We start from the raw sequence: 16,982 nt of genomic DNA on the forward strand, positions 1-16,982 counted from the left end.
AGTAACTTCAGTCACTTTACTTTGACTCTCAGAATTATTGTCGGTATAGACAAAGTACTTGAGATGAGAAAAGAAGCGATAAACTAAGATAAACGCGACTGTGTTTTCCGGGCGTCAACACTACCGGTTGTGAGAAATAATGAAGAAGATGACTTACAACAATTGGGCCGCTAATATGGTATAGCCCAGTTGGTCAGGGGGTTTTCCACTAAGGTTTCCTCCTGGAGATGTCTATGGTTCAGTCCATACTAAATACAAATTCTGTAAATATGGACAAACACCATTGGTAAAGATTCTTGAATATCAGCTGATCTGTCATTAAAAAAAACTCAACAATTGGGTTAAAAAAAACCCAACAAATTGGGCCTTTTTAAAAAATAAAGACATGGCCCAATAATTTACCAAAATGTAAAAGTGATTTTTCACCTCAAAGTCAAAGTAAAAAAAGTAAGCCAATATAAAAATTAATAATTAGAGTAAATTACAAAAAACGTCCTTTATTATGTCACTTATTGCAAACTGTGTGCTTTGTCTTCAATAATTACAGAAAACATACTTTATGTTTACAAACCCTTACACGTTATGTCCTTTATGTCCTTTAGCTCTAACTCAGTTGATTTTCATGGTTAAGTCTGACCAATTAGACCCCACATGAAGGTATCTTGGTCATTTTACCTTAAATATCAAAATAAATAATCATAAAAAATAGAAATAATAAATACATTAAACATCTTTAAAAAAGATTATACATATACATACATAATCTTTCTCTCTCTATATATCACATTTCAATCTCTCTCTATAACTTCCTTACCACCAGCACCACCTACTCCCACCACATTCAACCACCGTCACCACCATCCACCTGCCACCTACCATAACCACCACCCCACCAGTTTCATGCCGGCGTTTCATCGGTTTCACGTGTCCACCACCAATGACGACACTTGAAATCAACCACCATCACCATCTCCGGCTAGATACCACCCACCATCTCCATCAGATCTGTTCATCTCTAGATAACCAACATTGTTCCATTGCCATTTTAGGGGTTTCGAAACAGAATTTATCGCACAGATTTGGGGGTTTCGAAACATAGTTCATCATTGTTTTGGTAAAAAATCATAATAAGGATAATGTAACCAAATCTGATTTTTGTGAGGTTGAGTGCTTAGTTTGATGAACAAATGTATGAACTAATAAGAGATGATGTCAATGATGTACACAAGGATCTAAACGAGGAAAAAGCCCTTGATCAATGAATGATCTCCGGCATAAAAAACCTTGGATAGTGAAAACTATCACTATCAACTATATTGCATAAAAAACCTTGAGAATTTTAAGCAAAAAGTTGGAAAAATTGAGATTTCAAATCAATTCTTTTCTGAAAAGAAAGAATTTGATATTGAAAAGGCCTTTAACCCCAAAGTGAAACATATTTTTGGAAAAATGATTGACAAGAAGGTCAAAGGGGTAAAGGAATTCTATGAGAAGAAGAAGAAAGGTAAGAAACCGAGTGTTGATAACTCGGAATCTCCCAAGGACCGTCAGGCTTGGGAGAATCTCTCTAATTGAAAAGCCAGACTTGCCGGAGCTCCCAAGTTGGTAATCGTGGAGCAGGAATCGGCATCTTTCTTGAGAAATTCACGTTTGTGATATTTCGACTTACAAGTGGTTAATCAAGGACATTAAGTTGTACTTGTGTTAACTATCTTACAAGTGGTTAAAGAAAAGAAAATTGAATCTTCAAGTGATAGATAGAACAATGTGATGAGTGAACCCTAACCTACAAGTGGTTTGTAAAATCAACAAAACTAATTTTCCGGAAAAACCATTTTGATTAAAACAAACTTAAGTGTTTTGAAATCATAATGGGAAAATAGTTTGTTGATAGGGGGGGGGGTTCTCATCAGTTTGTCACTTTATTTGTATAGTTAGTTTGTCAAATTTTCTTTAAATGGTTTTAAATTTTAGGGGGAGTAAGAATTTTTCAGAAAATCCAAAAACGTTAGAAAATTTGAAAAATCCAAAAACATTGAAAAATGAAAAAGAGTTTTGTTGTGAAAAAGAGGAAATGATAGTACATCAGTGGACTATCACAACACGCTAAAGAATTGGAAAGTCAAATATGATAAACGGTCTCACGGATGATATGCAAGTAGGTTTTTATACATTTAGTAGATTGTATTCGAGATATAAACCTAAAATCATAACTTACTTATCTCGTGGGGAACATCTCTCGGATATATGGTAACCCCTGAAATCTTGTTTGAAAGACTTTCTATTTCTGACATACTAGGTCTTTGTGCGTGGTGATATCTGGGGTATTATACCAGGACTTCTGATTTTGCGGAAGCAATAGCCTAGTCCTCGTATAATACTTTGCATTGCTTTAATAGTCTCGCATTACCCATTTACAGATATTATTAGTGTACACTCACCTGTAAGACTGAATATAGAAGTCTGGATACGGGAGTATATTCTGAGGTGGTACATGCGAATGAGTTTAAGTGCTTAAAACACTAATCTCGTATCTCGAAACAGTTGAACTTTGTGTGAAAATTTAAGAGGATCAGTATACTAATAATCTAAGTGAATCGTTTAGAACTTAAAATGTTTAAAGCTTAATGGTGTTAGTGATATGTCTTAAAACTGATATGATCCTCTTACACAAACTCGCAAAAATGTTGTCTGTAAATATTTCTTTATTGCTTTTCATCGAAAATAAAAAATCCAAAAATATTTTCAGTGTGTTTTAGCATAAATTTTGAAAAATACAAAAAGATTTTCGACAACTGATGATGAAGAGCTGATTTTCAAAAATTTCCGAGTGCTAAACATGTCGAACAACAGGGTTGGAAGAGTTAGTTTTTGAAATAAAAAATTATATTTTACAAGTGGTTCATCAGAGATTAGTAGTGTAAAAATCATAATCTGAATGATACCTGCAATGTGGTTTCTAAATTTGTAAAATGTTAAATTTGTGAAATTTATTGTGAGGTAGAGAATGTGTAGGATTGAAGTTTGAAAAGAGTCAGGTCCCGATTCATGAGGATGCTGTGGTTTCAAAGAGCCAGGTTACGATCTTAGAACCTGTGAAGAGTTATAAAAGCCAAATTTCTGATCCAAAGCCTGAAGATTGAGAATTCCAGACTGCGATCCCAGCTTATTGTAAGGGGGAGTCTGAAGATAGTCAAGAGGAAGTGATTAGAGCCAGTGTTTGATTCTGGTACTGTGTCAATACTAGCTGCTAACGTTGAAGAACTTAAGGAATCAAGAGACCTGATCAAGAGAATTAGAAAGCTCAAAAACCAGGTTGCGATTCTGATCCTGTGAAGCTAAAGAGAGGGAGAAAAAGAGAAGAGAGATTGATAGAGGATACTTACAATGGAGAATCTTTGAAGAGCATGAAGACTGATAAATATTGAAGACGATGAAGACTCAACACCGAAGACTTCGTCAACATCCAAGGGGGAGTCTGTTGGTGCATATGTCTGTCGACTTTGTCTTGTATCGAGTCTTGTATTAGTTTAGATAGATTAGGGCATGAAATACGAGAAATACGTATTTGTGACCATTTCGTACGAAATGAGCTTTGGCCATTCCGCACGAAATCGCCATTTCGTGTGAGTTGGTTTCGTGCGAAATGAGACATCTATAAATACTAGGTCGTGCCATTTCATTGGTAACGATTCGATTCCGGTAGCGAAGCTCTGCCGAAGTGTCTCCAACATTGTAAAACGATCTGATATCAATATAGAGACAGTTTAAAGTGAATATCTGTGCAAATCAGCTGAAATAACTCTGATACATCTGTGCCTTTTGTATTGGACGAGATCTCTTTTGAACGACTCGTTTGGTCGTGCGAATGATCCTACAGAAATCCATCGGGGATCATTGCATCTGTCTCTAAAATATGGTTCGGAGGAACTCATCGAAGGTTAGACGTATGGCTCGGGAACTGTCGGACGATGATCGGATCACCCGATTGCCAGATGGTGTGATCCATCACATTTTTTCGTTCATAGATACTCGATCTGTTGTTCAAAGTAGTCTTCCATCACAAAGCTGGAAAAATACATGGAAATCGCACCCGCATTTGAACTTCGAGATCGGTCCATCTCCCGATCAGGTAAGTGGGTCTAAATTCTCCAATTTCACGCACCGCTTTCTATCTAAGCGTGATGACGTTACGGAGCTTTCCGCCATCGAGTTCCGATCAAATTCAATCACTCTTCGGCTTCTTAAAAAGATCATACTCGATGCAATGTCGCACAAGACCCGGAAGCTAAAGATTGAATTCTCGGGTGATAAGCTAACATGACGTGGCGGATTTGATTCATCTTTGCTTAGATCTCGATATCTCCAACGCCTTTCTCTGAACATTGATTTTGGGCTTAAAATCAGTCCATCTCTGACATGGGATTTTCCGGCTCTAACCACTCTAACTATTAAACGTGTTTCATTCACGTTACAACTTGTTAATGATGATGCAAGTAACTCTGTTGATCTGTTTTCCTGATTTCCGAATCTGAAAACTCTTGTGTTGGATGACTGTACGTTATCTGGTATTTATACTTTCATAATCAAGTCAAGTGAGTTAGAGAGTCTATCCTTGATCGGTATTCATCAATCGTGTGAGTTTGTGGTTTCCGCACCAAAGCTTTCATTGTTCACATATAACGGCATTGCTCGGTTTTCTTTATCCGCCAAAGATCTCAATTCATTAAATACAGTAAATTTTCAAACGATCTATAATAGATCTATTGAGGAGCAACCTATTTTACTTGAGTTAATGATCAAGACGTTCCAATAACTCTATAAGGCAAAGTCTCTTACCTTAAACTTAGAAGCCTTGAACCTTCTTTCTATGTTCCCAGAATTGTGTGAAAGACGAAATTGCCCTTTCACAAGTCTGCAAAGTTTGACTGTTGTTTCACGCCACTGGCTACCGCATTCCTTGACTTGGTTTTCCGGTGTTTTCGATTATTTCAGTCGCTGTGACAACCCTCACCAAACCAGGTATCCGTACGAATTAATTAATATTTAATTAATGCTTAATTACTGTGCTTGCTTACAATTGTGGATAAACTGCTACGTGATTTCTGATACATACATATACTTGCATCATACCTTATTGCTGTCACTCCATTTATTTACACAAGAGCTATAGTGACAAACTTGATGCACAAAAGCACAATAGCACAATGAACGGATAACCCAGTAAACGTGTTGACATAGCCAGCACCAGGCAGACACTGTCTCTAAGGCCAGTATGAGCCGGGAATAGTTTACTACACTAGTAGGAAGTGTAGGGAGGTGAGGATTGTAGAACTGCGTCACTAGGTGATAGTTATAGTGAGCGGATGTGCCTAAAACATGTTTTAAACACAAAATTGTGCACTTTAATACAAAATTCAGCATTTAAGTTAACTAGTAAAGTGCAAAAACATGGGAAAATAATACTAGACACTTTTCAAAGTGTCGGAAATTCATTGTGTCACTAAAAATAATATTAAAGACACTTTAAATGCTTATTAAGCACTTTAACGGATCAGTATCCAACCGAACAACCGGACTTTATCCGGAACATGAAAATATTGTCAATGACATTGTTTTTCCTTTTCTGAGCCAGTTAGGGTCCCCGAATACCCTAACACCCAATATAATTCACAACACACATAATACACTAATTAATCACCTAACTAACATAACTAGACACTAACCATCTAGTTGAAATCAAACCAAATACCCCCCCCCCCCCTCAATCGAATCGGTCCCATGTGGGGACACTCCACAAATTTTTTTGATTATTTTAATCATGCTTGTCTAGTATCTTGATGACATGTTATACAATGGACAATAAGGTTAAATGGACTATAAGAAGACTTAAAGGGTAATCACTTCCACTTCACAAAACACTCCAACAAAATTGATCTCTCCTCTCCTCTTCTTGTGATCGGCCCAACCCACACACCCACGCATCATCACTTTCCTACTTTGATCTTGCAATTCTACATACATTCAAGTGTGCTAGAGTTCATACGAGGAGACCCGGTGCTTACGGAATCATAAGGACCTCTCTACATCGCTATTAACCACCTTGTTTTCACTTTGATTCTTCCCTAACCTTGAGCTAGTTGTAAGTGATTCTAAACACCCTCTTGATCTTGTCTAAAGTGGTTAATAAGAAGTTTAACGGATAAAAATCAAGAACATTTGAAAACAAAACTAAAAGTCTTGTAAGAATGAAGAACAAGATGGTTAAAGAGTAAATAATAGTGTAAAACTCATGAATCTTGTTTAGTAATGGTTATTTTATGTTGTTGGTTGCTAGTAGTGGAACGGATCGTCATCAAACCACGCTAGATCATGTTCATGGAACATGAACTAGCATTATGTTAAGTAGGAAAGTTACAAGATGACGAACCCTTTCATACATAAACATGAACTTGTGTAAAAACAGTTTTTCTGGTAAAATGGAGTTCTAAACTAGTAGATCTAAAGATCTACAAGTGGTATTTTCGAAGAACCAAGTGTAAGATGCAATCACGTTTAAAAGCCGGATCTTTCAGGAAATAAAAGCCTTTTAATGAACAAACAAGTGTGTAGACACTTGTGTAACGAAAGGATTTAATAAAGAAATATTTTCGTAATATTGACTAAGTAGTTGTAAAGTTACATCTTCTTTAAAAATAAAGTTTTCAAGGAACCGATTTTATTTTTAGAAATAGAAAGATCTACTAAAAATGTTGGAAGATTACTATGTATTTTCACACAACTTACAAGTTCATGTGTTTGCGATTTATGTCTATTTTGACTAGTTTGATGGTTTGAATATGGTATATTGATGGTTGGGAATTGTTGATTGAGTTTTTAAAAGAAAATGATACGCTCATAAGCGTGGCCACCTCCTGTTACAGAGAAAACTGTGGCGAAAATTTTCCAGAAAATAACACTTAAAATGTTTTTGTGACAAATGTTAATAAATATATTTTTGATTTGTTTTTCCAGACAAACTTCGCCATGAATTTTTATTACAAAATAACCAAGTGTCGGAGGTGGAATTTTCATAAATAAAACTTGTTAAAGAAATATTTAGAATATATTTCATAGAAAAATGCTTGTGCGATTTTATGATTATTTTGTGAACTACATAAATATTATTTTTAGGGTAAAAATAATATTACTGGAATACACAGGACAGTAACGACTCCAAAATAATACTAACGCCCTCACAATAAATATTTAAGTTACATCGGTATTATTATTAACACACGAACCTTAAAATGTAACTTATGTATTTTCGGAAAATACTCGTAAGTGTGTATTTTGATAAAGTATTATTTTGGGAATTATACGAAGCAAAATATAATATTTTTGGGAAAATATGTATATTTTGGAGATAGAAAGTTTTAGACAAAGGAATTAAAATATATTAAGTGGGACTTAATAATGTATTTCTGAAGTTATAAAAACGCACATGTATTAAAACCCACATCCTTGGGAAGGAATATAATTAATACATAATTAAGAAGTGTAAATACGAAATAGTTGCCTAACTATTTCCCAAAAACGTTAAACCTAGGCACGGTCGTCCGTCTAATAGAAGTTAGTACGTGTAGGTCGTCACGTAGCAGGTTGACTGGGAGATTTCTATTTCGAGACGCACTTCAGTGAGTTCATGTCCCCCTTTTCTCTTAACTGTTTTTCAGTTTTTAAACTTCGGGGGTGAAATACATGTTACTATGATTACGAATACTTTTTACACGGTATGGTTAGCGTAAGGAGGGTTACTACTTAGATCATGTGAGTGGGTAGGCGGGAACTGGAGGCCATTAATCCTCATTGTAGGACCGAGGGTCATTAGCGGTAGATCTATCTGGGTGTAGCGAGCCCAACCCCTGAGTTCGCGGAATGAGCCAGGTGGTGACTTTGAGCCTGACGCAAAAATCTGCTAGGTTTGAGTCTTCCTACTGCACTTCACACATATCAATGGCCTTGCAAACCATTGGTGATCTCTTTATTTCCTTATTTGCTACATACCAGGGATTTTTATACTTACAAAGGTTTTACATACTCACTACACATGAACTCACTCAACATTTTTGTTGATTTTTTCAACTTACATGTATTTCAGGGAATTAAGGATCTGGCACGGTATGCTACGTTTTCACGCTGCATAAGAGTTATGGGATCATCCAAGTTTAGGGGTTGTGGCTTTTACCTGGACGAGTCACAGTTCTTAAACTGCGTCTGTTTTATGTTTGTGGTTATGTCTTCTGAACAATGTTTTTATTTTGTTATGTTGTAATTCTGTTGCATGTGACAACATTTTAAAACTATGTTGTGGTACTTTTAATTTAAAACATGAATCAATGGATGATCTGCATGGTTTTTCTTTCATATACTTTGTTGTGATTAAGCTATGGTATTAAGAAGTCACACCAATTAAACCCACGCTTCCGCAAAGCCAGGGTGTGACAGCTTGGTATCAGAGCTTTGATCATAGCGAACTAGGATTCCTTCTCGAGTCTAGACTATGATCACTAGGGCTCTCACGAAAACATTTTTACATTGCATACACTACGTCCAGATCCAGAGTACGAAATATTTTTACAAACCAAAAGTATGAACACTTTTTCCAAAAATTTATGATTCAGTCGGGGAGACTGAGGGATTCAGTCGGGGAGACTGAGGGAATTAGTCGGGGAGACTAGGAGATTCAGTCGTGGAGACTGAGGGAATTAGTCGGGGAGACTAGGAGATTCAGTTCGGGAGATTGAGGGAAATTAGTCGGGGAGACTAGGAGATTCAGTCGGGGAGACTGAGGGAATTAGTCGGGGAGACTAGGAGATTCAGTCGGGGAGACTGAGGGAATTAGTCTGAGAGACTAGGAGATTCAGTCTGAGAGGCTGGAGGTTAGACTAGTGGGACTAGGAAGAAATGCTTGCTTATTTATTGGTGACTAACATGTTTGTTTGATTATATGATTGATTGTTTGTGCATACGTGTGCTTGTGTTACAGACGTCATGCCTTCACCCGATACTGGAGAGTCGGACACTACAGACCCCATGCCTATAGTATCAGACGACATAGTTTCATCAGAGCACGAGGTGTATACTTCAGATACTACCAGCACGGACGATGACGACTTCCAGCCCTTTGCGCTGCCCGATGTCGTAGCAGAGCCTGCTGATGGCCATCTTGTTGGGGATTTGCCACTCGTGGTGATCCCTGCTCCTGTGCCCCTTGCCGTTTACCCTATTTGTCACACCCCCAAAATTCACACGCAGAGTATCACCGCTTGGAGGCGTGACATGACCAGGATCAAGCCACCAATCATATTGAACATTATAAGTAATAAGTAAAAGTCATTCATCAATACGAAAGGTGTTCAAAACCACAACATAATCAAGTGTGTAGCGGAAGCAATAATGTAAAACCCAACATAAGTTATAAGTTTGAAATGTCATAAATGTTTATCATGGCATCCACGATCCATGTCCACAACGACTACGCCTCCCAATGCAAGCTCCATGAATACCTAACGACCTGCAAGGCATGTAACGGAGAGTCAACAACTAGTTGAGCGAGTTCACAGTTGGTTGTTCAATCAATGAGTTCGTTTCAGTAATAGTAAGTTCATTGCATAACTATACGTTATTAACTAAGCCGATTGTATGTTCAGTTAGTGGGGGCTTCCCATGTCGTATGCACTAGACTAGTTGTACCAGTATGAGTTTACGTAGGTTTTACGTAAGTGTTCTTCCCAGTCCGAGAATAGAGGTGAGTACGAGGTTTACGTAGGTTTTACATAAGTGCCCTTCTTAACCCGAGGACAGTAGTACGTGTGAGATTTACGTAGGTTTTACGTAAGTGCCCTTCTTAACCCGAGGACAGTAGTACGTGTGAGTTTACGTAGGTTTTACGTAAGTGCCCTTCTTAACCCGAGGACAGTAGTACGCATGAGTTTACGTAGGTTTTACGTAAGTGCCCTTCACAACCCGAGGACAGTGGTAAGTAGTCTAGTTGTGGCGAACGTACAAGTCTATCATAGCAATCAATCCCATTCCCAACCCATCGGGAATCCTATGCCTTGGAAGTGTGAACTCACCTTGGTTTGCTCGGCAGATACACAGGAAGGTTACTTGAGTTATAAGTGGTCAACCACGTCCTAACATGGTTACCATACAAGTCAGGTTTTGGTTTCAAGTAATGCACATAGGTTTACACATAACTAACAGGTTTCGAGCACGTATGGATCAACACATAACAGTCAAGTACATCGGTTACACACGTAAAGCCTATCTTGTGCGATTACAATATAATGGGCTGAATTGTAATTCCACTAACATCTTGTGCGAGTGGATCGTTGAAACCCAAATACTGCCCGACCCAATATAACAAAGTAGTCCAACATGCATACGGCCCAAATAAACAAACAGGAGTCTTGTGCGGTCCGGACGGACTTGTGTGATTGGGATTGGGTTGTCCGGCCCAGCAACATCAACAGTTTACTCAATTGTGTGTGGCCCAACATATTGTGCGATCGGCACAGGCTTGTGCGATCCACAATATGTTGTGCGATCATGCATAAGTGATTAGTACATAGTGCTTAAACAATTGCACCTCAGCCGTCTTTAGCTTGTGCGACTAGTCCTTGTGCGATTCAAGGGCTTGTGCGATCAGATCAGGTCTTGTGTGACCTGATCTTGTGCGACCGAGAGGCTTGTGCGATTGATTAACTAATTCTCGCAATTCATGCAATCAGTTACATCCAATCAATTAGTTTCCAAATTTACAATTTATCAATCAATGCTAACAATTTCCAAACCAAGTAGTAATCGATCAAACAGGGTTTTTAATATCAATTTCTTATGAACCCTAAAACATAACATCACAATTATCATAACACTTAGCATATCGATCATGGTTAACAACTTATCTCAACTTTCAATCGTATTAACAGATCGATGATTTCCAATACGAACATCCTCATTAACATGGCAACTTATCTAATCATTCGAATACAGTTTATAACAGCCGATTAATTCATCATATATACATATAACCGAAATCAAGTGCATAGCTTCAAATCATGATTACTAGCATGGCCCCTAATAAATCACATGATAGAACAATATCCAAAACATGGTAAAACACTAACCGAATTAGAAGTTAACACAAGGGTGATCCGGTTAAGAAAGCTTCACGAGGTGGCTTCGGCTTTGGGAATTGCCGTCGGCTTCAAGAGAGGGGAAAGAGAGTGTAGGGTTTTGTGTGTGTTGAGTTTTGTAACTAATGAGGAACACCCTCCTACCCTAGGTGATTGTACACGCATCAAAGGAGTGGGCCGAACCCATACATGGGCTGCATTTGGGTTCGAGTACAATAAGTGCAAACCGAATGGGCTTTTGCGACTACAAAGCATATACACACAATACATGCAATCATATAACATATCAACATAGCATGTAACATTTATTCATAAAACCAACACATCGATTAGTCACATAGAGTTCATACACGTTACATTAAACACAAAGACATGTTCTGAAATACGAGTTGTCACACTATTGTTGATATGCCCCTCGACGTAGTCGCTGACGACGACGTCGACTTGTTTGAGGAGGACCCACTCGAGGATGACTTTTAAGGCGAGGCCCATATTGCTGCTGGTGATCTCCTACTTCTTGCTGATGCTCCTGCAGAGGAGGCACCCATTCATTCACCTGTCCCAGACTCCTTTGAGTCTGTGGCATCCGCACCTTCGCACACGCAGGGAGTGCAGCACCATTCGCATGACACGGACCTGATATGGCGTCATCCGCTGCACATGCACCTAGTTTTGAGTTCGATCATGATATTGATGATGATTCAGATCCTGTTTTCCCACCTGGTTTTGACCCAGACCATGATATTGAGTTCGTCCATCTAGACCAGCCTTTGGAGGATCCTATAGTTCCTGTCGACCCTATGTTTGCTGACCCCGCAGATTTTGAGATGGAGTTTGTTGATCCGGAGCCTGCTGTGGCCTCTGAGCCAGTAGTTGCTCCTGACCCCGCGATAGAGCATGACCCTGATCATGCCGATGCACCTGTTGTTGCTCCTTTGGTTGATGATTTACCTGTCGACGATCATCCTGTTGTTGCTCAACTGTTGGAGGATGGTCATGCTGTTGATGCTCATGTTGATGCCCCACTTTTGTTAGGGGATCCTGTTGATGCTTCACCGTTAGTGGACACTCATGTTGCTGACATTCCTGCTGATCCTGTTGTTTCCCCTCTTCCTGACCCAGTACCTGTGCAGTTCGATCATGCACCGTTTGCGACCCATGTTGATCCTCGATATGCTGACACCCACAATGGGTGGATAGACGATGATGATGACTACCCGCCTTTTGTGGTACATGTTACACCTGCTTCAGTTCCTATTGATGCACCATTGTTTCCCACACACGTCACTGATGCGCATCGCGCAGACCTTCCTGTTACATTTCTCCAGGACATCCCTCCGCCACGTCCTGGAGAGGTCTCTCCTCGTCAGCCATTTGGTCATATACCTTTCATGACAGGAGGAGACCAGTTTATACCTCAGATTTCTCATCCTACTTTTGTTCCCCCTGTTGCACAGTTTGCTGTACCATCCTTCGCTCCATCTAGTGAGCCGTTCCTCTGGACTTCGCCACCCATTATGCCACCATCTGATCCATATCACCCCTATCACACGGGTTATTCTACAGAGGATATTCTCAGATCTTTCATGATACAGCAGGAGGCGCTGACCCGTCGCGTGCAGGAGCCGGAGAGAGCTCAGCGACTCCCGTGTCAGTGCCAGACTCCACCTGCAGTATCACACCCTCCTCGTCCGTTATCTCCCAATTCCGCCGCTCGTTTTTGGACTCCGGAGCAGCATATAGCATATCTGTTGCGATCTCATCGCGCTACGGAGGAGGATTGGCTTCACATGCGACGTTTGCTCTTTTCTCGTTTTCCCCCTCCTCCACCGCCATCAGACTAGGGCCATTTTGTACGACTCGGGTAGACTTTTGATGAGAGGACGGCGATTGTGCAGACTTTACAGCCTTTTTGGAGACCACATTTTGGAGGATTATGATTTCTGATGATTTGTATATTGGTTGTTATTGACACTGATTTGATAGTTTTGGACTAGGGCGATGTGGCCCTTAGTCATGGATGTTGTATGATACAGTTGTGTACTTGTAAACCTTACATTGTGGTCTCGATTAATGACAGTGTAATCGTAGTATTCTCATCATATGTGATGTTTGATTGATTGTTTATGTTCTATAACATGAGATGTTATGTGTGATGTTGTTGCTATATACGTATACTTTCCTTACTATGACCTGACCAACATGAACCATCTTTTAGAAGATGCCACCGAGACGCCAGGCACGCATGCCTACCAACGAGGCAGAACTTCAACAAATCATTGCTGCCGCCATTGCGCAGTATGCAGCCTCACAAGGAGGGCCAGTGGAAGCAATTCGAACAACAACAACGGCAATAACAACCCACCTTATGGTAATGTTAGGTCGTTGGGACATAATGCGATACATTTGGACATTTTTAGCACGTACGCTAATACCATTTGTATATTCTAATGTACGTGCAGGGTGCACTTACAAGCAGTTCCTAGACTGCAAGCCTGTGAACTTTGACGGCACCGGAGGTGCTGTTGCTTTTGTAAGATGGGCCGAAAAGACTGAGTCTGTACTTCGAATGATCAAGTGCGCTCCAGACCAACAAGTGACTTACATTTCTGGGCTATTTTTGGACGGAGCCCTATCATGGTGGAACTTACAAGTACAAACTCTTGGTGAAGCCGCAGCTTACGTGATGACATGGAATGAGCTGAAAGAGCTTATGCGAAGAAAGTATTGTTCACGCGCTGAGATTCAAAAATTGGAGACTGGGTTCTAGCATCTCAAGATGGAAGGACCCAAAATCGCGAAATATGTTCAGAGATTCCACGACTTATCACATGTGGTACCCTATATGGTTACACCGGAATTCAAGCGAATCGAGCGCTTTATTTGGGGTTTAGCTCCACAGATCATGAGTATGGTCACTACTTCAAAGCCTGCGACAATCACCGAGGCCATCGACCTGAGCGTAGCTCTTACTGAGGAGGCCATCCGTTTGAACAAGTTTTCGAATGTTGAAGCAAAGAAGAAAAAGACTCACGTAGAGTCATCTGGCGAGAACAAAAGGAAGTTCTCGAACTTTAAACAAGGAACAAGCGGTGTTGGCAAGAAAGGAGAGTCAAGCACACTGGTCCAAGCTGCAACCGGTGCTGGGAAGAAAGGAAAAGGTTATATGGGCACACATCCCAAGTGTAACACCTGCCAGCGTCACCATTCTGGCCGGTGCGGGTCAAAAGTATGTGAAGCTTATGGAAAGGTTGGTCACCTGAAGGATTCTTGCTGGGCTATTGCTGGCCGGGGAGGCCAAGGAGGTATTGGAAATAGGAACAATAATCGTGGTGGAAATGGAAATCGTGCACAAGGAAATAACGGAGGAAATGGAAATCGAGGCAACAATGCAAATCAAGCTGGTAATGTGAACCGAAACAACAATACTCAAGCTGGGAATGGAGGTGGTAATGGGCAGAAACTTGGTTGTTTTAACTGTGGTGACATTGGGCATATTAAGAGGAACTGCCCGGAACTGAACCAAGCACGGGGAAGAGTTTTTAACATCGAGGCGAGGGAAGCGCGCCAGGATCCCAATGTTGTTACTGGTACGTTCCTTATAAACCAATGCTTTGCATCCGTTTTGTTTGATACTGGTGCCGATTATAGCTTCGTGTCGTTAGAATTAAGAATATGCTTGGGTTAGCCGCTAGTAAATTAGATATCCCGTACTCAATCGAATTGGCGAATGGAAAGTTAGTAGAAGCCAATGAAGTGGTCAGAGGTTGTGTAATCAAGTTGGGAGAGCGTGAGTTTACTTTGGATCTACTACCGGTCAAGTTGGGAAGCTTCGACGTGGTAGTAGGAATGAATTGATTGTCAAGTAACAAGGCTGAGATTGTTTGCCACGAAAAGATTGTTCGCATCCCAACCGAAGATGGGGAAATGATTGTGGTTCATGGAGAAAAGCGCGATACACCTCTAAGAATCATCAGCTGCCTAGAAGCCCGAAAGTGTCTGCAAAAGGAATGTGCTGCCTTCCTGGCACACATCGTGGATAAGAAAGCTGCTGAACCGAAGATCGAATACATCCCTGTCGTGAGGGAATATCCTGAAGTCTTTCCAGAGGACTTGCCAGGATTACCACCCCAAAGACAAGTGGAGTTCCGCATTGACTTAGTCCCAGGCGCCGCGCCTGTGGCTAAGGCACCATATCGACTTGCCCCGTCTGAGATGCAGGAATTGTCGACACAACTTCAAGAGTTGTTAGACAAGGGATTCATCAGACCAAGCTTCTCACATTGGGGAGCTCCGGTCCTGTTTGTCAAGAAAAAAGACGGTAGTTTTCGTATGTGCATTGACTACCGGGAATTGAACAAGTTGACTGTCAAGAATAGGTATCCTCTGCCAAGGATTGATGATCTATTCGACCAACTGCAAGGTTCAAGCTATTACTCGAAGATCGATCTGCGATCAGGATACCATCAGCTGAGAATACAAGAGGAAAGTATTCCTAAGACTGCTTTCAGAACTCGATATGGACAGTACGAGTTCCTGGTGATGCCGTTTGGGTTGACAAACGCGCCAACTGTTTTTATAAATTTGATGAATAGAGTTTGCAAGCAGTATCTCGACAAGTTTGTGATTGTGTTTATCGACGATTTTTTGATTTATTCAAGGTCAAAGGCTGAATACGAACAACATTTAAGAACCATTCTGGAGTTGCTGAAAAAGGAACAGTTGTATGCCAAATTCTCGAAGTGCGAATTTTGGTTATGCGACGTCCAATTTCTTGGGCATGTGGTAAATGGAGATGGGATTCATGTGGACCCCACAAAGATTGAAGCGATAAAGAATTGGGAAACACCAAAGAAGCCAACCGAGATTCGACAATTCTTGGGATTGGCTGGGTATTATCGAAGGTTCATCGAGGATTTTTCAAAAAATCCCTCAACCACTGACATTCCTCACGCAGAAAAATAAGAAGTTTGATTGGGGAATCAAACAGGAAGAAGCGTTTCAGCTGTTAAAAGACAAGCTCTGCAATGCGCCAGTCTTAGCACTACCAGAAGGTACAGACGATTTTGTGGTATATTGTGACGCCTCGCGTCAAGGATTGGGTTGCGTGTTGATGCAGCGCCAGAAAGTTATAGCTTACGCATCGCGCCAACTAAAGGTACATGAAAAGAACTATACCACGCATGACTTGGAACTAGGAGCAGTGATGTGCGTGAAGTGTGTTATATCTAGATGTATATTTAAGCCCTTTTTTACACTTTTAGCCAAGTTTTAAATTTATAAAACACGATATTTACTAAGACTAAACACACATATGGGCAAGTGCACCCATCGTGGACGTAGTATAGTGTTGGTAAGATACCAAGGTCGTCCAAGGACACAAGAGCTTTTAGTACCGGTTTATCCTCAACGTCTAATCAAATAAAAAATGTTAGAAAAGATTTTTAAACTAAGAAAATAAAAACTAACTAAATGCTGAAAAATAAAATAAAAATAAAAACAAATAGACAAGATGAATCACTTGGATCCGACTCGTGTATTAGTATAACCTTTGATTATTTTCGCACTTTTGCACTTGTTTAAGAGATTATCTTAGTTATTGTAGTAGGCCCCTCTTTTGAAGGCGACGTTACCCTCAACCCAGTAGTTTGAGTCAGCAAGGATACAATCCTAAAGGGTCGGATTATTGAAAGATAATGAATTAAGTTATTAATGCAAATTATGGTAGGCCCCTCTTTTGGAGGTGACGTTACCCTCGACTAAGTAGTCTGAGTCACCAGGGATACAGTCCTAAATAGCCGG

At 40.2% G+C, this 16,982-nt stretch overlaps 1 protein-coding gene across 1 annotated transcript; it reads left to right on the top strand.

Moving 5' to 3' along the window:
• Positions 1 to 3,916: 3,916 nt before the first annotated feature.
• LOC110919967 (F-box/LRR-repeat protein 25-like) lies at positions 3,917 to 4,324 on the top strand. Its single transcript, XM_022164212.1, has one exon. The coding sequence runs from the start codon at positions 3,917 to 3,919 to the stop codon at positions 4,322 to 4,324; it is 408 nt and encodes a 135-aa protein (XP_022019904.1).
• Positions 4,325 to 16,982: the final 12,658 nt, after the last annotated feature.

Source organism: Helianthus annuus, chromosome 16, assembly GCF_002127325.2.
Source record: "Helianthus annuus cultivar XRQ/B chromosome 16, HanXRQr2.0-SUNRISE, whole genome shotgun sequence".
In the NCBI taxonomy this organism is placed as follows: domain Eukaryota; kingdom Viridiplantae; phylum Streptophyta; class Magnoliopsida; order Asterales; family Asteraceae; genus Helianthus; species Helianthus annuus.